The sequence below is a fragment of the Patella vulgata genome, chromosome 3 (assembly GCF_932274485.2).
Source record: "Patella vulgata chromosome 3, xgPatVulg1.2, whole genome shotgun sequence".
NCBI lineage: Eukaryota > Metazoa > Mollusca > Gastropoda > Patellidae > Patella > Patella vulgata.
This window is the reverse complement of record NC_065881.2, coordinates 5383270-5407962: the sequence shown is the minus strand read 5'-3', so window position 1 is coordinate 5407962 and position 24693 is coordinate 5383270. Positions and strand designations below refer to the sequence as shown.

The 24693-nt window shown below is 38.8% G+C and overlaps 1 protein-coding gene across 2 annotated transcripts in view; it reads left to right on the top strand.

Moving 5' to 3' along the window:
- The window catches only part of LOC126814819 (uncharacterized), a 100164-nt gene extending 75693 nt beyond the window's left edge, over positions 1-24471 (top strand). For both annotated transcript variants that reach the window (XM_050540200.2, XM_050540199.2), the window contains exons 4-11: positions 7178-7435; positions 8048-8071; positions 8927-9093; positions 19128-19356; positions 19981-20004; positions 20602-20640; positions 21802-21927; positions 22340-24471. In XM_050540200.2, coding sequence (XP_050396157.1) covers positions 7178-7435; positions 8048-8071; positions 8927-9093; positions 19128-19356; positions 19981-20004; positions 20602-20640; positions 21802-21927; positions 22340-23139 — 1667 coding nt within the window. In that variant the 3' untranslated portion in view covers positions 23140-24471. The remainder of the gene's footprint in view (positions 1-7177; positions 7436-8047; positions 8072-8926; positions 9094-19127; positions 19357-19980; positions 20005-20601; positions 20641-21801; positions 21928-22339) is intronic.
- Positions 24472-24693: the final 222 nt, after the last annotated feature.

Below are 24693 nucleotides of genomic sequence, written 5' to 3'. Positions count from 1 at the left end.
ATCTAATAAATATTCATGTATCTAAATACGTGAAAGGCTATAGTACCAGCATTGAAATACGTAAAAGGCTATAGTACCAGTATTGAAATACGTAAAAGGCTATAGTACCAGTATTGAAATACGTAAAAGGCTATAGTACCAGTATTGAAATATAGCCTTAGTACCAGTATTGAAATACGTAAAAGGCTATAGTACCAGTATTGAAATACGTAAAAGGCTATAGTACCAGTATTGAAATACGTAAAAGGCTATAGTACCAGTATTGAAATATGGAGAAGGCTATATATAAGTTTAGAGATTTGCCTGGCAACTAGAGAGGGATATAGCCAGTAGTTCTTTCTGATTATACTATTATACTCACATAGAATAAAGGATATTACTTTATTATTATATAATTATTATTATACAAAGATACACAACTTTACACAGACATCAACGAATTGTGTACAAAAACTCCTAAACATTTTAAAATTTCTATATTTTTTATTCATCATCAGTATTTTAAATTGTTGTAAATCATTCAGTTTTATAAAAATTTGGTTCACGAACTGAACTAGAATTAATATGAACAGTTCTTTTCTTTATTCGTCAACGTGTGGTTCTTTAAACCCCGTCTTTCACATACTGAAAACAGATCATGTCAACTGAGTTTGGTATTAATGTCGTTGAACCACACTCTCAGTTCATTCTTCTGTTCTCTTGTTTAAATCATTAACACATATTTCAACTTTAAAATCGTCATATTTGAATGCAAAGCCTTAAATATTGTGGACCACACATGCGTGAAAATAATTATGACTCGGACTCGAAGTACATTGTTTATTTTCCTAAAAGTAATGAGGCACTCAATTAAAGTTTGTGTAGGCTTTTAACGGTGTTTGATTCTGTCTGTAAAATACCATGTGGCACCACATTGTTCCTCTGGTAGAGTTTCTAATGCTACACGCGTCATATGCACCTGCATTACGTGTTCAGCCTAATTGCGGATTCATGTTTATATGCAACCTGTTTTTTCGGGGCCCATGGTGAGTAGAAAGAGAGAGAGAGAAATGAGGTTTAACGTCCACTCGACACAGACTAGGTTATTTCGGGACTAACATATGGTTTAATTTTACCATGGTGAGTAGGCCGCTGGCTCACTATCCAGAAGTTCACGGGTTCGATCCCGCAGTTGATCTCGAGAGCTGCTCTAGGTTTTGCAGTCCTGTGTCCCCTTGTAAGCGGAGAAGGATGAGGGACTTGGCAAGGAAAGGTGTCTAGTCCATCGGATGGTATAATAAACTTACGTTAAAGACCCCCTGATATTTGAAAATCGAAACAAGAGCAGACTGAAGCGTCAGCAAAACTAAACCCACCGCAGTGTATGACGTAGGTCCGATTGGTGCAGAAAAGTTAAATCTCATTTCATTTGTATGTGTTTTCCAAAGCTCGATTCTATACCCTCATCAACAGCCCTTTAACCAAAGTAAGAAACAAAGACATCTAATGCTGCGAACCACGCGGTACCCTGCAGGAGGATACATATCATGTTAACAGAAATGAAAACATAAGTAACTTAGGTTTTATTGATGTTTTTTTCCATTGATCTTCAATCAACTAAAGGCGGTTGGATGGCCGAATGGTTAATGTCTGAGCGTTGTAGCATAAGGTCTGTCATTGAGTCAACGGGCGTGGTTTCGATTCCCCAGTTGTGCGTGACAAGGAGTAGGGTTAACTGTCCAGCCTCATGGGTTTTCTCCGGGTTTTCCTGTTTCATCCTACTGCTAAAGGGCCCAACGCGCATGCGAATTTTTGAAATAAAATTGAACCATATGTTAGTCCCGAAATGACCCAGTTCCTGTCGAGTGGAAGTTAAATTGTGTCGAGTGGACATTTCGATTCCCCGGTTGTACGTGTCAAGGAGTAGGATCGCCTGTCCAACCTCGTGGGTTTTCTCCGGGTCCTCTCCAACTGCTAAAGAACCTTTGGTGCAAGCGAATTATTGAAATAAAATTGAACCACGTGTTAGTCCCGAAATGATCTAGTTTGTGTCGAGTGGACGTTAAACCCCATATCTCTCTCCCTCTCTCTCTCTCTCTAACTAGTAATATATGATTTAACCCACAGAGTATAACACATTACTGCACATGTCAGGATGATAAACCTCAACAGTATATTTACATACCTAATCAAACGGTATGAACCAACCACACTTCCCAAGGCGACAAACAATAACATGTTTAAATCTTTGAAGGTTTCTTAGAAACCAGATCACAGAATAAGGCTATGGGGGAAACCCACCACATTGCAAAACATATACACCGCAACTTCAAAGAAAATATGCGTAGATTAAATGAAATAATATTGATGATCGCGTCCGAGCGAAATTTTTGCGTATATAATAATTTTCAAAATATTAATTAATGCACTGATCACGAAATTCATTTATTGTGCAATCCCCCTGCGGACGTCTATGCACTGCTTAACGCCTAGCTCAAAGCCCACCGTACGTGTTTTGACACTCATGGGTCGTAGGGCCTGGTAGCTAGCAGACCAATCGCAAGAAACTGGTGAACATTTCGCGTGTGCAGGACCAAAAATCTCTACGGCCAGTCTACGATCATCTACAGTGCCGAGCACACGCAAGTGAGACGTAACTCTGACAAACTGGTTTAGACTGCCCGTAGTAGCGCGTACGGCGGATTTTGAGCCAGGGCACACTAGCCGAACGATTCGGCCGAATGATTCGCCCGAATCAAACAGGTTTGATATATTCGGCCGAATTATATACGCCTGGTGTGTCCGCTTCGCCGAAGCATTCGGCCGAATATAGAATTCATTAGCCAATCACCACTATCGAGAAATCACGTGATAGATTGAAGACATAGACGCCGCCATGTTTAATCATATTTGACGTGAAAGGTGATGCAATCGACAGGTTGAATCGGGCGAAGCATTCGGCTAGTGTGTCCACCCATTCGGCCGAATAAAATTCGGCGCCGATTGGTTCGGCCGAACCAGAGGCGGATTTAAGGGGGGGGGGGGCGACCCCCTAATTTTCGATAGTGCCCTTTTTTACTGCTGAAAGTGCCCTTTCTCAGACCCAAATATGTCCGTTCCCAACCCGTTGCAGGGATCCCAAATGACTCAAACCATCGATTCAAACACACCAGTCTTGTCTAATTAATGCTTCCACTTTCAAACGAATTCTTGTTGTTTAGCTGACGGTGCCCTAATCCTATAGAGTGACTATAGACAGACATCTTGTGGAATCGGCGGCGTATACACTCATGCCCATCACCGACGCGCATGAGTGCAACTTGATGTAGCATTGTTTCATGTGTGGACAGTACAAAGTACAAGTTAGTGAAGTGGCTAGGGAATAGATTCGTCTTTTTTCCCATCATAATGCCTCGCTCGCCTTGACAATTTTCGAGTCGCATGTTCAACTGGCTTTTTTGCTCGATTTTAAGGCTCTTTTTCAACGATTTCCGAACGTTTACTTAGACGAAAATATCAGCCAAATAGCTCTTGGAATGGCTGCAGATGCAAGGAAATGACGGATAATTTTCTTGCGCCCGCCCCCCCCCCAAAAAAAAAAAAATAAAAAAATCCCCTCTCAGCGGCGTGCCCCGTCTTCGCGGTCAGTGCCCTCATTTTGCGCCCCCCCCCCTTTTCAAAATTCCTAGATCCGCCCCTGCGAACGATTCGGCTAATGTGTCCACTGCTTAAAGTTAGCGTTTTAAACAGCACTGGAAGTAAAATTGGGCGAATCGTTCTGCACAGACTACTAGATAGGCCACGTATGAACACAGACTGACTCAGGCCACCCATTTTTGCACTACTTAATAAGCCACATATGATACAGTTTCCGCTTTATTCAGCATCAAAAGTTGTTTTGGGTTGAGATGTCAAAACAAGCTCTTGTGTTGTCTAGGGTTTGATGCATCCATGTAAAGACCAACCCACAGTCCTACTTCACGAGTAAAGGCTAACCCACAGTCCTACTTCACGAGTAAAGGCTAACCCACAGTACTACACATTAGTAAAGGCTAACTCACAGTCCTACTCGCGAGTAAAGGCTAACCCACAGTCCTACTCGGAAGTAAAGGCCAACCCACAGTCCTACAAACTAGTAAAGACCAACCCGCAGTCCTACTCACGTGTAAAGGCTAACCAGTCCACGAGTAAAGGCCAACCCACAGTCCTACTCACGAGTAAAGGCTAAACCACAGTCATACTCGCGAGTAAAGGCCAACCCAGAGTCCTACTCACGTGTAAAGGCTAACCAGTCCAGGAGTAAAGGCCAACCCACAGCCCTACTCACGAGTAAAGGCTAACCCACAGTCCTACTTGACGAGTAACGGCTAACCCACAGTCATACTTGACGAGTAAAGGCTAACCCACAGTCCTACTTGACGAGTAAAGGCTAACCCACAGTCCTACTCACGAGTAAAGACCAACCCACAGTCCTACTCACGTGTAAAGGCTAGCCAGTCCACGAGTAAAGGCTAACTCACAGTCCTACGCGAGTAAAGGCTAACCCACAGTCATACTCGCGATTAAAGGGCAACCCACAGTCCTACTCACGAGTAAAGGGCAACCCACAGTCCTACTCACGAGTAAAGGCTAACCCACAGTCATACTCACGAGTATGTTATCCGAGATTTCGTTGTAATAAGAGTGTTGTTAGTGCAGTCTTGCTACTGATTATAAAAAAACAGACTTTCGTTAATACGGTCGAAAGCTGAGAGGGGGACAGACAGAGATGGGGTTTAACGTCCACTGGCACAGACTAGGTCATTTCGGGACTAACATAATATGGTCCGATTTTATTTCAACAATTCGCATGCGCGTTGGGCGCTTTAGCAGTAGGAGGAAACCATAGGACCCGGAGAAAGCCTACGAGGTTGGACAGGCAATCCTTCTCATTGTCACATACAAGCGGGGAATCGAAACCACGCCAGTTGACTCAATGACAGACCTTATGATACGCGTTAACCATCCAGCCACCCCTTCTTAATAACCGTTGATGACACCCTTAAACAGCGATCTTTATGTGGTTGGATATTGTCAACACCTGTGTTCTGTGTATGAGTGAATCTTAAACTCCCGAACATCCAGAGTTGAAGAAGCTAAAATAGAAAATATGTTTTACGGCTTGTGTTTCTTTGTTCGGCACCTGCTACCTTCAAATTATGACGTAAGGGTTATCTAGCATGTGTTCATGTCAACCCCGAGACATGAGCCAACATCAAAGACCATTTATCTAATGCCCGCCAATAAATTTTTAAAACTGTATAATCTAAATAATGCTTCCTGACTTCATATCAACATGTAAGCCAACAAATGGTACCATCTGATACGCTTCATATATATATTATACATGTTCTCACCTTGTCTGGTGTAAAACAATCTATTAAGGCCCCTGGGTACATGTAGATCAACCAGAAAATCGTTTATAAAGCTAAAAATAAAATATTATAATAGACAAGGAGTGAGAAATAAACAAACACAAAGGAAGCTACTCTGTGCACAGAGATCCATGTACTTCATACTTCGAGAATAGATCTCTGCCCTAAATAACCGCCATTTAGTATACTGTTTTGTAATGCGGTTCTATCCCGTTTCACATCTGTCATACATAGAAAGAGAGGGAGAGAAATGGGGTTTAACGTCCACTCGACACAAACTAGGTCATTTTGCGACTAACATATGGTTTAATTTCATTTCAATAATTCGCTTGCGCGTAGTGGTCTTTAGCAGTGGGAGGAAACCGGAGGACCCGGAGAAAACCCACGAGGTTGGACAGGCGACCCTACTCCTTGTCACGTACAACCGGGGATTCGAAACCACGCCAGTTGATTCAATGACAGACCGTATGATACAGCGCAGCACGCATATGCTAACCATTCGGCCATCCAACCCCCGTCATACATAAAAAGACTAAATACATTTTACAGTTTTATTAAATAGAAACTTAATAAATACATAACAAAATGCTCAAAGTGTACTCAGTGTTTTGGACTAAAATCGTCGATTTAGGACTTAAAATGTCGGTCAACTAGCTTAGTGCCTGTTCTCAAGCGGGGCTAACTGTAGACAACCAGCCTACGTTTAGTATGAAAGGAAGCAAGAACAAATAAGTTGTTAACACTATTACAGATCGACGCCCCTTGTAACATCGTTGATAAGAATATGTCTTCATGGAAAGGAGGATAGATGGCCGAATGGTTAGCGTGTGTGCGTTGTATCATAAGGTCTGTCAACTGGCGAGGTTTCGATTCCCCGGTTGTATGTGGCAAGGTGTAGCGTCCCCAGTCCAATCTCGTGGGTTTTCTCCAGGTCCTACGGTTTCCGGCAAGTAAATTATTGAGATAAAGTTGTTTTTTTTATAAGCAATATTTTATTCAGATTTGTATCTGAATAGGGATTGGGGAACAGGCATAGCCTATATTAAACCACTCTAACTGAGATAAAGTTGAACCATATGTTAGTCCCGAAATGACCTAGTTTGTGTTGAGAGAACGTTAAACCCCCTCTCTCTCACTAACTGAAATGGGGTTGATCGTCACGTCAACACAATACTGAGGTTATTTTGAGACCGACATGTGGCTATTTTCAATGTTCAAATGTGCAATATTAGAAAGGAGAATTTTGGCCGGACAGTGGCGTTTGTTTCCTCCTACTCGTCATCGAATTACAACTGACGTATCATAAGACCTGTCATTGAGTCATCTGGCGTGGTTTCGAATCCCCGGTTGTACGTGACAAGGAGTAGGGTCGCCTGTCCAATCTCGTGGTTTTTCTCCGGGTCCTCCGGTTTCCTGCCACTGCTAAAGACCCCTACGCGCAAGCGAATTATTAAAATAAAATTGAACCATATATGTTAGTCTCGAAATGACCTAGTTTGTGTCCAGTGGACGTTAAACCCATCTCTCTCTCTCTCTCTCTACATGAGTAAACCTCGATTTTTCCTCCCGTTCGAACGACAAGACAAAAATCTCAACTGTAAAGGGTTTGTTTACGTTCACGCCAATGTTTTCGTCAAATCACTTGGCAACATCGTCCTTGTAACCTCTGTATGATCTACTTTAGACAAATGAAAACCGAGCTAGGAGATTTTTCTCCATGATTCGAACCCGGAATATTCTGGTCAATAATTAACAAGTTCGATCTTTTTCTGTTTCTATTGCAGCTCCACCTGGATTTAAGATTCAATTGGACTTCAGGGACCAGTTTGTTTTAGAAAAATCCGATGACTGTAAATACGATTACCTAGAAGTACGAGATGGTCCCTTTGCTTACTCTGATGTGATTGGACGATACTGTGATATTGCATTCCCAGAATTAATAGAATCATCATCGAGGTTCTTATGGATGAGGTTTAAAACGGATGACCTACTTCAATATGGCGGTTTTAGGGCCGTTTACTCCTACGTTAAAGATACAAGTGGTAAGACATTTAACCATTTCGCCATATTAGTCTACATGTGTGACTATAATCTTTAATGCCATTGTGCTTGATAACGATAAGAGGATACCTGTCGAAACGTCGTGATTTTAGAATAAAACTAGTGATTGTATCCCATACAAACTGTGTCCTGTTAATACATTTGTGACTGTCGTTGGTTTGTTGTCCGTTTGCTTGGGGTTGATGGCTGTACCAGGACAGTCCCCGTGCCGCAATTTGGGGTATAAGGGCAACCGGAGCCGGAGTGTGATATAGGCCTGGTTCAAAGTTATGTCACTTCCGTTTCATGGCTCTGTCCGTGCAACACCGGTTCAACCGCTAGTTCTCAATATTAGAGGATTGTATTATTTAATTTCTGGACTTTTCATTTTGAATTTGATAAGAAAAAAAATAAAGTTTCCAATGCTATTTCGATTCTGCAGACAATTCCCGATGAAACATGTTAGAATTTTTATAAAAGCATACTCTGTAAAAAAAAACTGTTTGTATATAAACATTTCGAGTGTGGATTTTATCACGAGTCAAAGCTGTTGATTGACGTTACTCTACACTAGAATGTCTGTTTTTAATTTCTCTTAATATCTATCTTTACAGCCCAGAAAGATGGCGGCCTTAATGGTAAGTATCACATTATGGTTTTAATCATATAAATCATATAAATATTTTAAAAATATATATATATAAATATTCTTTTCATGAATTACAGATTCTGTTCATGATCAAAAATAAAAAAAAGCCATGAATTAAGTATTCGTGACTTTATCAAGAGCAGATTAACATTTAGAAAAAAATATTTGCTTGATTATATTTACGTTATTATGGGAATTCACTGCTTTATAATGATAAGTCAAGTCTTTTAAATAGTTCTTTTCTGCAATTTAAACAAATCTGAAAAATTAATCAAAACATTTTTAAGCTGCATATATAAATACACTTCAATCAATCAGATACGATGAATTTATCATACGACCGATCATTATATTTTGGGTGTCTAATGATGTTATATTTATTGAGTGAAAATAATGAACATGTACAGAATGATAGTGCACGTTGATGGCGCCCCTTTACTGTTTAAGAATAAAGCGAGAATCGACAGGATTAATTTGTTTTTCCTTTAAAAATGAAAAATGTTATCACAGAAACAGAAGCAGGGTATTAAAGCTACAATTTGTCAGAATAAAGTTCTATATAAGTTTAAGGCCGTGTGTAATTAAATTTACTAGAAATAGGTGTCTATAGTTGTTTAGATGGGGCGAAAAACCACGATCCCCATCCTGCTTCGTGCACGTAAAAGAACCCTCTGAATGTTCCCTCATCTCAAAATGTACAGCTTATGTCCGACTCCATGTTAAACCCATTTGATTTCAGTTGACATAAATATCTGTCAACGATCTGAATTGTTCTGCTCCCACGAAAGCCACCATCATCCCTGTGATTAAATACTATAGAAATAGATGTTTTATATTATTTTAGGAGCTTCACCATCAACTTGTAGAAGTTATATAGAAGTTAAAAATAAGAATCGTGATGGTGTTCTATCATCAGATGATATACCATTCTGGGATACTGATGCACCAGGATATCCCAAACATAAACCTGTAGATTGTACCTGGGAAATACATACTATGAACGGGTTTGGGGTAAGTATACAAAATCTACATCAAACGTGATAGAGAGAGAGAGAGAGAGAGGGAGGGAGAGAGGGAGGGAGAGAGAGAGAGTTTAAAGTCCACTCGACACAAACTAGGTCATTGTGGGACTAATTTATGGATAGTTCAATTTTATATCACTAATTCGCTTGCGCGTAGGGGGTATTTAACAGTGGGAGGAAACCGGAGGACCCAGAGAAAACCCACGAGGTTGGACATGCGACCCTACTCCGTGTCACGTACAACAGGTGAATCGAAACCACGTCAGAAACGAATTATTACACCATTAGATATGTTTTATTACAGGAACAACTATTCAACGAATGCCCTGATAAAATACGATTATTCGTGTTCTAAAACTAATATTATTTATCCCCATCGTAAAAATGATTTATTTAATACAAATGTTATGAAATAAGAATTTATTTTACCTTGATAACCTGTGTGTAGCATAAAAATGTATAAAATAGATAATTATTGACAGTATCTTTTATCTTTAAACGTATGTAAACATACGGTTAGTGCTAAATGATAAGGTTAGCTCGTCATAGGTCACGACTTGTAAACAGGGCGAGCGCTAATCCCAACCCTAACCCTGGACCTAACCCTGGAAGACCATCAGCGCCACCAACATCAATAAACAGTGAAATCGCCTTTGTATATAAATCTAATGTATTGTATGTATTTTAATAAAACTAGGAAATATCACAACTAATTTTTCATCATCCTAGGTCAGTGCTTATGTGGAGACTTAACCTCTCCCCCAAATTCTTAAACCTAAACTATAATCTCGCCAACAACCACGTGCCCTAACCTTAGTTACATCTCAACGACCTTGACAAAAATTGAGCTGGCCTTAACAAATAGATTTAGCCGTAAACATACATTATAACTAATATGCAAAAACAAACCTAAAAATTTAGATATGGCATAAACTTTGGTTTTATCTTAACATTATGTGGCTTGGAAGTTAAAATGTTCAACATGCATTATGCAAGAGCTAAATCTGCCTATTGCAGGTCTTTCTTTAGGCCTGAAATGTTTTCTAAAGTATTAATTAGACATTAATTAAATGATCCAGGCCTTAATCAACTCTCGATGGCATCAGATTTCTCCGATATTAAATAGATTAAGAATGGTTCAGCGCTACTTTGATTTAATCAAATATGGAGGACCGAGACTTAGCTTCGATCAACCAGTACGGTGGTTGAAATTATTGCACACGTCTGTCAAACCTTCAAAGGCTAATTCGGGGGGTTGGATGGCTGAATGGTTAGCGTGCGCGCGCTGTATCATGAAGTCTGTCATTGAGTCGACTGGCGTGGTTTCGAATCCCCGGTTGTACGTGACAAGGAGTAGGGTCGCCTGTCCAACCTCGTGGGTTTTCTCCGGGTGCTCCGGTTTCCTCCCACTGCTAAAGACCCCTATGCGCAAGCGAATTGTTGAAATAAAATTAAACCATATGTTAGTCCCGAAATGACCTAGTTTGTGTCGAGTGGACGTTAAACCCCATTTCTCTCTCTCTCAAAGGCTAATTCATTTTACATCATCTACTTTCTAACTATTATAGCAAGAATGGCTAGTTCTTTATCTAAATCTTACATAATGTATCTTTAATTTTAAAAGATTAACATTAATAATTTTCATATAATACACATCCAGGGGCGCAGTCTGATTCAAATACAGATATATATTTCGTTTCGTTTTTTATACTTTCGATGGCCTCTACTACATGGAGATCTGACCAGTTGTAGTGGAAGGTCGCGTCACAGGTCATACGAGCGGCTTTTGACCCTATGACTTTAGACATTTGATTAACCAATCAGCGTTGATGTTTCTAGTGGTTGCATACAACTCACGCCAAAAATTCGCCGTAACAGACCGTTTCATTGGCTAATCCCACACATCAATAGAAACGCGGGTTATATAACAACTCGTCCAGATCATAGTATAGTAAAGACAAGTAAAAACAAATTTTGAACTATAAAAACGAAACGAAACAGGATCTGTGTTTTAATGAGATTGCCAGAAGCGTTGTCCAATACCTCTAGCAGCTGTAACATTTAGGGACTAAAACTTTTTATACGACCACGTGCTGGTAAAAAGAAGAATCATAGTGAATATCAACCATTTCTGATAATTATTTATATAGTTTCTGCCCTTGATTATGTCATAGAATCTTTTCAACACGCTGATGATATGACAAGTTAAAAGTTGTATCTTAAGATCTGTCATTGAGTCAAGTGGCGTGGTTTCGATTCTCGGCTTGTACATGACACGGAGTAGGTCGCCTGTCCAGCCTCTTGGGTTTTCTCCGGGTCCTCCGGTTTCCCCTTACTGCTAATATAAAGAACCATGCGTGCAAGCGAATTATTGAAATAGAGTTGAACCATATGATAGTCCCGAAATGATCTCTCTCTCTCTCTTTTTCTCTCTCTCTCTCTCTCTCTCTTTCTCTCATGTCTGTGTAATTTGTGCCTTGTCCACACGTTTGTCTTATGTGTTTTGTTCGCGTCCTCGCGCCCTTACCTTTAATACACAGATTATTTCTGTTATACAATCTTTGATGAGACGATATCAATAGACTTTATCTTATACAGTTTCACGCAACAGTGCTACGCAGGTTTTTTTTTAACAAATAAGTCTTCTGTCTTGGTAATTTTGCTCTTAGAATAGCCTTTAATTTTATAACTTCTTGTACATATCTTTGGAAGTATAACGTTGCCAAAAGTCTGAATATAGACAACGTTTCAAAATATATTTTTCAATGTTTCGATTCAAAATACTGATGTCCTAGCGTAAAAATGCCAAGTTAACTTTTTAAAATACCAAGTACAGATATGTAGGTCGACAATGCAAAGTGCATAATGCAGTCTGTAAAATGTAAAGTAGCTAATTCAAAGTTGTTTTATTCTTCAGAATCTAAGAGCTTAACAAATGTACTTTGTATTTTAAAAAGTATACTTTGCATTTTTACACCATGACATTAGTATTTTCAAACATTGAAAAATGTATTTTGAAACGCTGTCTATCTTCAGACTTTTGGCAACGTTATATTTCCATATATATCCAGACGTACATTTAACGAAAAATTACAGTGTTTTAGGATAAAAAACGAGACGACATCTTAACGATAAATAGAACATGCTTATTTAAGCTCAGCAAAATGATCAGTAGGGTTTGAAATGTAAAGCTGTGTTATTTTTTAATTTGTGTAAAAAGAAAACTTCCCAGGACCGTCTAGTCATGTCTTATATAAACATTTTTATTTTGACTTCATACATATAATTATATATAAGTATAAATTAGAATATTTCGTTCTCATGAGATATAGATATTATTATACATTCCTCTTGTAATTTATTCTATGTGTTCATTAAAGATATATTATGGGAGGAGAGAGAGAGAGAGAGAGAGAGAGAGGGGGAGAGAGAGAGGGGGGTTTAACGTCGACACAACCTAGGTCATTTCGGGACTAACATCAATTTTATTTCAATAAATCGCATGCTCATGAGCGTGTGTTCATTAAAGATACATTATGGGAGAATAGAGAGAGAGAGAGAGAGAGAGAGAGAGGGAGAGAGAGTTTAACGTCCACTCGACACAAACTAGGTCATTTCGGGACTAACACATGGTTCAATTTTATTTCAATCATTCGCTTGCGCGTAGGGTTCTTTAGCAGTGGGAGGAAACAGGAGGCCCGGAGAAAACCTACTCCTACAGGCGACCCTACTCCTTGTCACGTACAACCGGGGATTCGAAACCACGCCAGTGGACTCAATGACAGACTTTATGATACAGCGCACACATGCTAACCATTCAGCCATCCACCACCCCCCTTCCAGTTAGCGACAAGAGTTCAAACATCATTAAATTTTTGATTAAAGATACATTATGGGAGATGAGATAAGGAGCTGGCAGTTCTCACTATAATAGTTAAAAACTAGATAATGTAAAGGCAATTTGCTGAAAATTTCATTCAAATTGATCCACCCTGAAAATGTCGGTCAAATTGGCCCACTATGAACCTTGATTTAAGCGATTAAATTTTCGGCCTAGCCTCGATCATCATTACTAAAGTCGGTAGGATAAAAACATAGTCTCGATTATCCATTTCATGATTTAATTATGAATGGAAGTCGAACAGCAAATCGAAGACCTAATCCAATAAATACCGCAGGCTAGCGATGCCATCGAGAGTTGATTATGGCCTGGATAAGTTAATTAATGTCTAATTAATAATTTAGATAACATTTCAGGCCTAAAGAAAGACCTGCAATAGGCAGATTTAGCTCTTGCATAACGTTACAACTAAAATACGTGGGGTCACGGTGGCTAAGTCGATAAAACGATGGCTCGCTAGCCTGGAGGTCGGGTGTTCGATCCCTGCATTGGCCGAGAAAGTTCATTCAGATTTTCCGGCGTGGTTTCCCCTTGTCAGTGATGCAGGACGGAGGGCCTGACATGGAAAGCTGTCTAGTCGTTCGGATGGGACGAAAAACCGAGGCCCCGTGTACACATTGGCAGTTGGAATTAAGAGTAGGCCGTAGCGACACTGGCCGGGCAACATTTCCCTAATTGCACACTGTATGGCGTATGCCCGTCTTCATTAGCCCAGTTTAGGAGCAGAACAGTAGGACGTTAAACCCCATTTCGTTTCATTCCATTTACAACTAAAATACATGTATACAACCCCCTGATGTGATGATTTAATTTATCGAAATATATTTAAGTATTTAGTTAATGTTTCAAATTGATGACATTTTTGATAAAATGTTTATGAAATATATTTCCATTTTTTAAAATCAAATTAAGAAATTCTGGCGTTCCAATCATGCCTGACTCCTTTTTATTTTCTTTAAAAAAAACCCTAATTATTTAAAATATGGACAGTAATTAAATTATCAAGTGTAACTTGTTGAGCACTTAGTCTCCTCTTAAGCAATGTCGCTTTTTATTTATAAAAATGACACCAAATGTTTTATATTTTGTACAAGCTTATAAATACAGGCTAGATCTATTTGTTAAGGCCAACCCAATTTTTGGCGAGTTGTAAGTTAGGTTTAAGATCTATGTGTGTGTTAGTTGTATTTTACGTCCGCTTCCACCGAGGCGATATCTAACCAATGAATACATTATCAGCGCACCTCGAGTTTGTACCGCCATGTATTTCCGCACAAAATATCAGAGATTCTCACTGAAAACGTAGCACCATACAGAAAACGTCGCACCATTTGTTCCCACAAAAAATATCAGATATTCTCACAGAAAACGTCGCACCATTTGTTCCCACAGAAAGTATGAGATATTCTCACAGAAAACGTCGCACCATTTGTTCCTACAGAAAATATCAGATATTCTCACTGAAAACGTCGCACCATTTGTTCCCACCCAAAAATATCAGATATTCTCACAGAAAATGTCGCACCATTTGTTCCCACAGAAAATATATGAGATTCTCACATAAAACGTCGCACCATTTGTTCCCACAGAAAATATCAGAGATTCTCACAGAAAACGTCGCACCATTTGTTCCCACAGAAAATATCAGTAAAAAAAACCGGCGCATATTATTCCTGCAGAAAATATCTAAAGAAAAACTCTCATCATTTATTTAGTATTAAATGCATGTAGACCTTTTATTGTAAAATTATTGTTATGGTAATCACTGACCAGATGATGACCTTTCAAATGAACTATGAAATGGCATTTGAGAATATAAGTAAAATATTTAGGTGTAGTGATAGAGGTATTATAACTGTAAATGTCAGCATCAAGCTCTTCATATCAACTATTAATATACCAAAGATAAATATTTAGATTGGGTTATTGAGTTAATGGTAGAACTAACAGGTGAAAGTCTATCAACCTATTGACACGTGTGATGTTACCATATTTACCAGTATTTTACCATGGAAACATTGCCAACAATAGCCTGACAATACCATCAACAATTTTATAGATCTGGTTCCGGGTTCACAAAGCATTCTCAGAATTAAGTTAAGAATTTACTCAAAATTGTTCGCCTGTGGTTACTTGGTTAGCGGGGACCCGGGGGTCCGACGAGTAATTTTGAAACATCGTGAATGATTGTGGCGTGTATTGGGACCTAAATAAAACTTTGAATTTCATCAGCTACATCAGCCAAATCACAAGAAAGTTCAAATTTACACGTTTCATAGAAGCATGGGCCTGATAATACATGTATTTTAAGGCCCATGGTTGAAGTGAAATGAACTGAAATGGGTTAAACGTCCTACTGTTTTGTTCCGACTGGGCTATATATAATGAAGACTGGCATGCGCAGCATACAGTGCGCTATTAGGGAAATTTTACCTGGATAGACACGCTACGGCCCACTCGTATATCGAATTCCAACACGTCAATGTGTAGACAGGACCTCGGTTTTTCGTACCATTCGAACGACTATACGCTATCCCTGTACCACTGAAAAGGGGAAACCACACCGGAAAATTTTCCCTGGAAGTAGAATAATAAAGGAATAGTTTATACTGTTTTCCAAGAGTTTATTCAAGTGCACGATAATGTGTAAATGGAACCTGTTTTCGTCCCACCCGAATGACCAGAGAGAGACTAGAGAGAGAGAGAGAGAGAGGGATGGGTTTAACGTCCACTCGACACAAACTAGGTCATTTCGGGACTAACATACTGTTCCATTTTATTTCCATAATTCGCTTGCGCGTATGGGTCTTTAGCAGTGGGAGGAAACAGGAGGACCCGGAGAAAATCCACGAAGTTGGACAGGCGACCCTACTCCTTGTCACCTACAACCGGGGAATCGAAAACACGCCAGTTGACTCAATGACAGACTTTATGTTACAGCGCGCACGTTCTAACCATTCAGACCCCCCCCCCCCCCAGAACAGTAGGACGTTAAACTCCATTTCACTTCTATTCGTCGTTTCTTAGTAAATACTGAACGAATATGAAAACTATTTGGACTAATATTTCATTTGGAGATTAAAATATTTTAGTCTATTAGGGATTCAGAATCCATTAGATGACGACTTTAATTAATACATATTACGCATAGTCTACCGATTATAGTGGAGCCTCAGGCTTCGTATGAAAAGATAAGATGAGGAAACGCCCCCGAGCAAAACCTGTCACCTAACACAACCCGATTACTGACATATTAATTGAAATTTTCTTAATGAAGTAATTAACGGTCAATGATTAATACGGGGGTTAAAACGACAATATTAATGTATGTTCATACGGACATGCTTTTTAACCATACACCCATTATGTACGTACAGACATGCTTATTGACCAAACACCACATTAAAATCATGTTCACCTATTTTGATACAATTAATGTCTATATGTTATACCTATTGTGTCTATAATAATTTCCCGACATAATAGGGACACTGTTTATGTCAATATTATATCAACGGCCACTCGACATAAAACTAGGTCATTTCGCTACTAACACATGGTTCAATTTTATTTCAATAATTCGCTTGCTCGTAGGGTCTTTAGCAGTGGGGTTAAACCGGAGCACCCGGTTCGCCATTTGAAAATTTGATTTAAAAATGAGAAAGCGAGGCTAAGTCTCGAATATATCAGTGCCCTGGTTACCACACTGCACACATCTTGTCAAAACTACAAACAATGATATCTTGGCTCAGAATAATGTAATTTAAACATACATTATGCAAGAGCTAAATCTGTCTATTGCAGGTCTTTCTTTAGGCCTGAAATGTTATCTAAATTATTAATTAGACATTAATTAACTTATCCAGACCATAATCAACTCTAGATGGCATCGCTAGCCTGCGATCTTAAGTGGATTGTGAGCCGATTTACTGCATAACTTTCCTTCTCGATTAAACGATTAAATGGATAATCGAGACTATGCTGTTTATCGTACTGACTTTAATAATGATGACCGAGGCTAGACAGAAATTTCATTCGCTTCGTTCTCGGTTCATAGTGGATCAATTTGAATGAAATTTTCAGCAAATTGCCTTTACGTTATCTAGTGTCTAACTATTATAGTGAGAACTGCCAACGCGTTATCGAATCTCCCATAATGTATCTTTAAGTGAAAGTTTCAATATTTTCATTTTACATTATCTATTTTCGAACTATTACAGCAAGAATGGTCAGCTCTTTATCTAAATCTTACATAATGTATCTTTAAAAAAAAATTAAATAGCAAATAATTCAAACTGACGTAATTAAATAGCAAATATCAAAATTAAATAGCAAATAATTCAAACTGACGCAGGACTGCGTTCAATCATTTTGTCGACACGCAATACAACTTATTTCAAACCAATAATTTTAATATAAAAAGTGTGTTTAATTTTATATATTTTAATATAAATTTGCAACGTAAACACGCTAAACAAAATGTCGTGAAAGCTTTTCTGTTTCATGTCGGATTATGTATTCCAGATGTTGCATCTGTGCACGCTCATATACATTTGATCTCCACTTCAAGTATATCAAATAATTAATATAGACAATCCCTTCTGTGATCAAATTTCTATCATATTCTCATATCAAATCTGGGGGGGGGGATGGCTGAATGGTTAGCGTGCGCGCGCTGTATCATAAAGTCTGTCATTGAGTCGACTGGCGTGGTTTCGAATCCCCGGTTGTACGTAACAAGGAGTAGGGTCGCCTGTCCAACTTCATGGGTTTTCTCCGGGTCCTCCGGTTTCCTCCCACTGCTAAATACACATATGCGCAAGCAAATTATTGAAATAAAATTTAAAACCATATGTTAGTCCCGAAATGACCAAGTTTGTGTCGAGTGGACGTTAACCACCATTTCTTTCTCATAGCAAATCTGGCTTTGTACATTATCAGTGCTAAATGATAAGGCCAGCTCAATTTATCGTCATAGGTCACAAGATGTAAACAGGGCTAGCACTAATCCCAACCCTAACCCTAACCCTGGACCTAGCCCTAATGCTTACCATAATCCTAACCTACAATTTCGCCAACAATCACGTGCCATTACCTTATTTACATCTCAGCGACCTTGACAAAAATAGAGCTGGCCTTAACAAATGGATTAAGTCCTTTGTACATGTCTTATGATCTACTGCGCATGTGTCAGACACCTCGCCCTCAGCCTCTCCGAATAATGGTAATAGAACCGGGACTAGAATGGTATAGGTTCGAATCCCGGATATAGGCAGAGAAGAAACTTTCAGATTTGTCAATTGTCAGGGGGTGGTTTCTACTGAACTGACATGGAAAGTGGATCTAGTTTTCTGGACGGGACGAAAAACCGAGGTCGACCTGTGCACATGCTGTCATCTACGTAAAGCACCCTTAACAGCTGAGATTCGAAGAAAGAGTAGGCGCAAATACCACTGTATGCGCAGATTGTACCGTTTCTCCATTGTATACGTAACCATGGAAATGAATATGACCATATCTTAGTCTAGCAATGGCCGCGACATTAAATGCGACTCATTTCTCTCGGTCTATATGCACTGTGTGCGTCCCTTAGTACAATTTTTATAAAGATCTGATTTGAATATAGATTTTCTGCCAGGTTTTGGTGAATATTCATGATTTTGAGGCGGAAGGATACAAGAGTTGAGAGGTTGGTTAGGTTGAAATGTAGGGCGCGGAAAATTGCATGTTTAAACTTGTCTCTTCTTCCAGCTTGTGTATCTCAAGTTTTTCATGATAAACCCCATACGTGTTTTTGAACAAGAGATTGCCACATGTTGCTCCATCTGTGGTAGAAAGCGTTCTACCCAACGAAAATCTGGGAAAAAGTTAGAATCGGTCTAAGAGACTAGAATTAACATTAAAGTCAATGGGGAAATCATTGGTGATCTGTGACTATACAAAATGGTCCGTTTCTCCAGCGTATACTTTTAAGTACCATTACCTCGACATTACATCCGTCTACATGAACTGTGTACATCTAAAGATACCTTGCAATCTTTAGAAAGAACGGATTTCGTGTAAACGATCTGTCATCTATTCATATGGAATATATATAAAGATTTATTTATTTTACATTGTAGATTTCGATCAATTCCCTGAACCTTGAGGTACCCAGTCCAGAACGATGTGATGAGAATTTTGTAGCGTTGTATAAAGGTTCAACTAGACAGATTGATAGATTCAAGAAACATTGTTCCAGTAGTCAGATTGAAATGAAGAGCATTAAAAACAGAATATTTATCAGAATTTATGGGCGACGCCTTTCTCTTAAACCTAAATTGAAACTGGTTTATTCCATTTTCAGAATAAGTAAGTAGCTATTCGTGGGGTTTTAAAATTCTTTTGTAGAATTAATCTATGTTTTGCTCGATGTTACATGATGAAAACAGAGGTCGCAGCCGGAAATGAAATTGGGGTTTAACATCCTACTTTTCTGCACTGAATGGGCTGATGAAGAGGGGCATTCGCCATACAGTGAGAGACATTTTGCCCGGGCAGCGGCGCTATGGCCTTTTTTTATATCGAATTCCAACTGGCAAGGGATCGTTTACGTGTACACCGAAGAACTTGATAGCTGTCCTAGCTGGGCTGATGAAGACGGGCATCTTTCATACAGTGTGCTATATTATGAGACAAAAACCGAGCTCGGCAAGTTCACATTTTGTCGTGTTCCTAAAGAAATTTGCCAGGACAGCGACGTTATGGTCTAACTTACTCTTCATCGAATTCCAACTGTTAAGAGTATATAACGGGACCCCAGGTATATTTTTGTCCCATCCGAACGACTAGACTCTGCTCCTTACAAGTGAGCCAGCGCATTGTTTTATGTTTTGTTATTTTATTTTAAACGGTTGAGCCCATTATTGTGTCGTTTTAGCCATTAAACAAAATATATTTAGTGAATTAATAATCGACATTTTTTTTTAAATTCAGCTAAGACGGATTTGAAAAATGCAGGTAAGCTTTACGTTATGATAAATTAGAAGATTATATATAAATGATAATTTTAGCCAATTTTGCGAGCGAGAGAGAGAGAGGGGGGGGGGGGGAGAGAGAGAGAGAGAAAGAGAGTAGGGGGCGAAGTTTAAATATATATAATAATTTTAGCCCATTTTGCGAGAGAAAGAGAGAGAGTGAGAGAGAGAGAGAGAGTGTGTGTGTGTGTGTGGGGGGGGGCGTAGTCTTCTCGATACAAACTAGGTAATTGCGAAACTATGGTTCAATTTTATTTCAATAGTTGTCTTTAGCAGTGGGAGGAAACCGGAGCACCGGCAGAAAAAATCCACGAGGTTGGACAGGCGACTCTACTCCTTGCCACGCACAACAGGGGAATAGAAAAAAGGCCAGTTGACTCAATGACAGACCTAATGATACAACGCACACGCGCTAATCACTCGGCCTCCCAACCGCCCAGTCCAATAAATAAAATGTGTATGGATCTATTAATATGTCGATACATATAAGTTAGGTATATAGAAAGTGCATTAATGACCATGCTGCTATGTACCTGTAGGGTTGTGCCACATCTATTCATGTGTCTCTATATTATTTCAGCTAATGCAGCTGCTGGATATGGTGATGGCAGTAAAGTTGGTAAGTAAGACCACCCCCTTCAATAACAGCATGCAGAACAATTACTTAAAGAGCCAGTATGTAACCGATAAATCTGCCTATTGCTGGTCTTTTGTTTGGCTTCAAATGTTATATGAATTTTTATTTAGATATCTATTCACATGTCAAGCCCGTAATCAACTCTCTCGTCTAGAGAAGTTTCGGGTTTCCAACCTTGTCTCCTCTGGTCAGTGGTGCAGGACGGAAATGAAATAAAATGAAATGGGGTTTAACGTCCTACTGTGCTGCTCCTGACCGGGCTAATGAAGACGGGCATACGTCATACAGTGTGCTATGAGGGAAATTTTGTCGGACAGCGACACTACGACCTACTCTTATATCGAATTCCAACTGCCAAGGGATCTTTTACTTGCACGCCAATGTGTACACGGGGCTTCGGTTTATCGTCCCATCCGAACGACTATACGCTGTACCTTGCCAGGCCTTCTGTTCTGTGGTGCAGGACGGAGAGACTGGTAAGCAAAAGCATCTAGTCATCCGGATGGCACGAAAAGTCAAAGTAACATGTATGGCCGTCTTCAATAGCCCAGTTGGTGTAGAAATGTAAGACATTAAAGGGACAGTGTAGAACATTAGATAAAGGGAATATGCTGAAAATTTCAGTCAAATTGCTCTACTCTGAACCGAGATATTAGCAATTGAATGTTAGGCCTAACCTTGACCTTCATTACTAGAAAAACATAGTCTCGATTATTCATTTTTGGATTTAATCATCAATGAGCGTTGAGCAGCAAATCGGAACCTAATCCAATAAACATCGCAGGCTAGCGATGACATCGAGCAAGAGTTGATTATGGTCTGGATAAGTAAATTAATGTCTAATTAATAATTTAGATAACATTTCAGGCCTAAAGAAAGACCTGCAATAGGCAGATTTAGCTCTTGAATAATGTATGTTTAGTGACACATTGTAAATAGTATAAATTCATATTTTGTTGAAAACTATCTAAAACACGAAATCAAAAAAATATTTTCTGTTAAAGAAATATTAACGTAAAATTTATTAGTTTCTCGAATGTTTAACAGAAAGTCGTTGAAACCCATTTCATATATTTTGTTTAACATGTAACAAAACACCACATGTGTATCCAATAATGTTTTCATTATGTATTTTATCTACAGCCCAGAAGCCTTGCTTGTCATCTGAGTTTAGCTGTGATGATCTCTGTTTGAGTAAAAAGCTAATTTGTAACGGGGTTCCCAACTGTCGAAGTGGTAAAGACGAGCGCGGCTGTCAGAATGCCAAAGGTACGTGTGTGACATATATCCGATAAGTAACTACTTTCACTTGAGAATGTCAAGTTTATAATGAAGTGGTTGTTGAACTAAGTTTTTAATTAAAGTTCTAACAAGTCGCATATGTATTTTAACAGCAAATTACGACACATACCTCAAAATGAATAACTTCACTGATTATATCAGTATTATGTCACGCTAAAATATGATTTTATCGCAGTGTTTTACGACTGTTTAGCACGTTTAGCGTGTCTGAAATGTGCTCGTTGATGCATGGAGGCTTTAAGGAGAATATGGAGTCGCGTGAGAAGCACGATTTGATATATAGGCTGTTGAAGGGTGTCGTACATCGTGATAAATCTCACAAATATTTAAAATAATTTCTTAACACGTTTTTATATCAGATTTATTTTTCTCGTTTCAGTTGGTTCTAATGAAGATGAATCGGAGTTACCTCTTCATGTTATTGTCCTTGGGGCGGTAGGGGGCGTAATCTTCACTATCAGCGTCATTGTTATTTGCGTGACGTGTATACAACGCAGACGGCAAAAGAGAAATGAAAATGAAGCTTTGAAACAAAAGAAGTTGCAACAAAGAAATGCTTTAGAAATGGCTGTTTCCAACAGCTCGAACACTACATTATGCTTATCCAAACACGGCAGTGGACAAGGCAGTCCCAATCCCAACCAATATACAAATTATCCGCGGACTACTGTTCTGTCCAAGGATAATCCACATCGATACAGTTTGGGAAGTTCCGTTCAGCATTCATCCGAAGGTGACCCCAACGACCAGATGTCCGAATCGGGGAATTACAAACGGTTCTTGATGCTGGATGTTACACCTGACGAGGAATCAAGTCCCTGTCCTTCTGTGTACAGTCAGGGAGAACGGCATCCGATGCAAGACCAGATGCGCTTCAGCGGACCCAATTACACAGGGGGCAATAACTGGAGGAATGTACCAGAGGAATGCGTCATGGGTTACCCTTACAATGCGTCCTTGACCCGTCCTAATCCGATTCTCACTCCAATGTCGAAGCCGTTCACCTACAGTCCGGATAATAAATACCTTAAACAAGGGATGCATCCGGATAACAAATACAATAAAAGTCCATATCCGGACAATAAATTTATGAAACCTTTATCTCCTAGCGACAATAAATATATCAAATCTTTAAAAACATTGGACAGTGACATCATTGTAGAGAATCCCACAGCGTAATCCCGGATTATCTTCATCCATAGTGTACATAGATTATGGTGTATATATTTTGTGAGTGCTATATAATTTGTGAAATGTGTTTTTTTTTTAAATATAAAAAGCTCTTGTGGGTTATATGTCCCCATAACTTTGGATGCAGTAATTAATGTGCTGTTTCTCTCCAATGAGATGTGAACTGTGAATAAGACTAAAGAGTCATTATGGGAGATTAGATAAAGAGCTGACAGTTCTCGCTATAATAGTTAAAAACTAGATAATGTAAAGGGGGCATGCTTAAAATATCAGTCGCATTGCTCCACTTTGAACCGAGATATTAGCGATTGAATTTTAGGCCTAGCCTCGATTATTATAACTCAAGTCGGTACAATAAAAACATAGTCCCGAATATCCATTTTTGGGTTAAATCATCAATGAGTGTTGAGCAGCAGATCGGATTCAAATCCAGTGAAAGTCTGACACATAAGATGACATCGAGAGTTGATTAAGGTCTGTTCATGTTAATAAATGTCTAATTAATAATTTATATAACATTTAAGGCCGGCCTAAAGAAAGACCTGAAATAAGCAGATTTAGCTCTAGCGTAATGTATGTTTAATAATTAATTATTGTTTATTTTTTAATTTGAAATATATCCATATGTTCATTTCATTCGACATAGAAATGCGATGAATTAAATTCTTCATTGTTTTCCTGGATTAAAACGTCATTTTATATCACTGAATATTACAAAGAATATATCCAACAATAACAGGAGAGAATAATCAAAATGGCTATGTACATATTTATAATGTTTGAATTTTGACCTAATCATAAGTTTAATTAATATAATTGTTATGTATATTAAACAGTATTGTGGTGCTGATACATTTTAAAGCTTTAGAGGACTTGTTACGAATTCCAATTACATGAAATGAAATGGGGTTTAACGTCCTACTGTTCTGCTCCGACGGGGTCAATGAAGACGGGCTTACACCATACAGTGTGTTATGAGGGAAATTTTGTGCGGATAGCAGCACCATGGTCTACTCTTATATGAAATTCCAATTGCTAGGGGTTCTTTTACGTGCACGCCAAGGTTTTTCGTCCCAACTACTATACGTTGTAGCTTGTCAGACCCTCTATCCCGAAATCCAGTTACAGCGGACGAATATAGTATATTTCACGACTTGATGATGTTGTGCTTTAATTTTTCAAACCGGAATTAGTTTAATTCATCTGTTTGGTGCTATTATTATTAATGTATATATTTGTATATATCAGTTTTATTGATATACATCAGTCTGTGTATTTTGTATAATTGTAAATAGTGTGTTTGAATAAAGTCTTCAATCTTACTCAATGATTTAATTCTACCCCCATTCGTCCAGAAAAATTCTTTATGAAATGAGGCTTAACATCCTACTATACTGGACTATGAGGGACATTTTGCCCGGGCAGCGGTACTATGGCATACTCTTATATCGAATTCCAATTGACAAGGGATATCTTACGTGCAGGCTAATGTATACGCGTGCATACAACAAAAAGTTGCAGTTATGTGAAGTCCTCTAATTC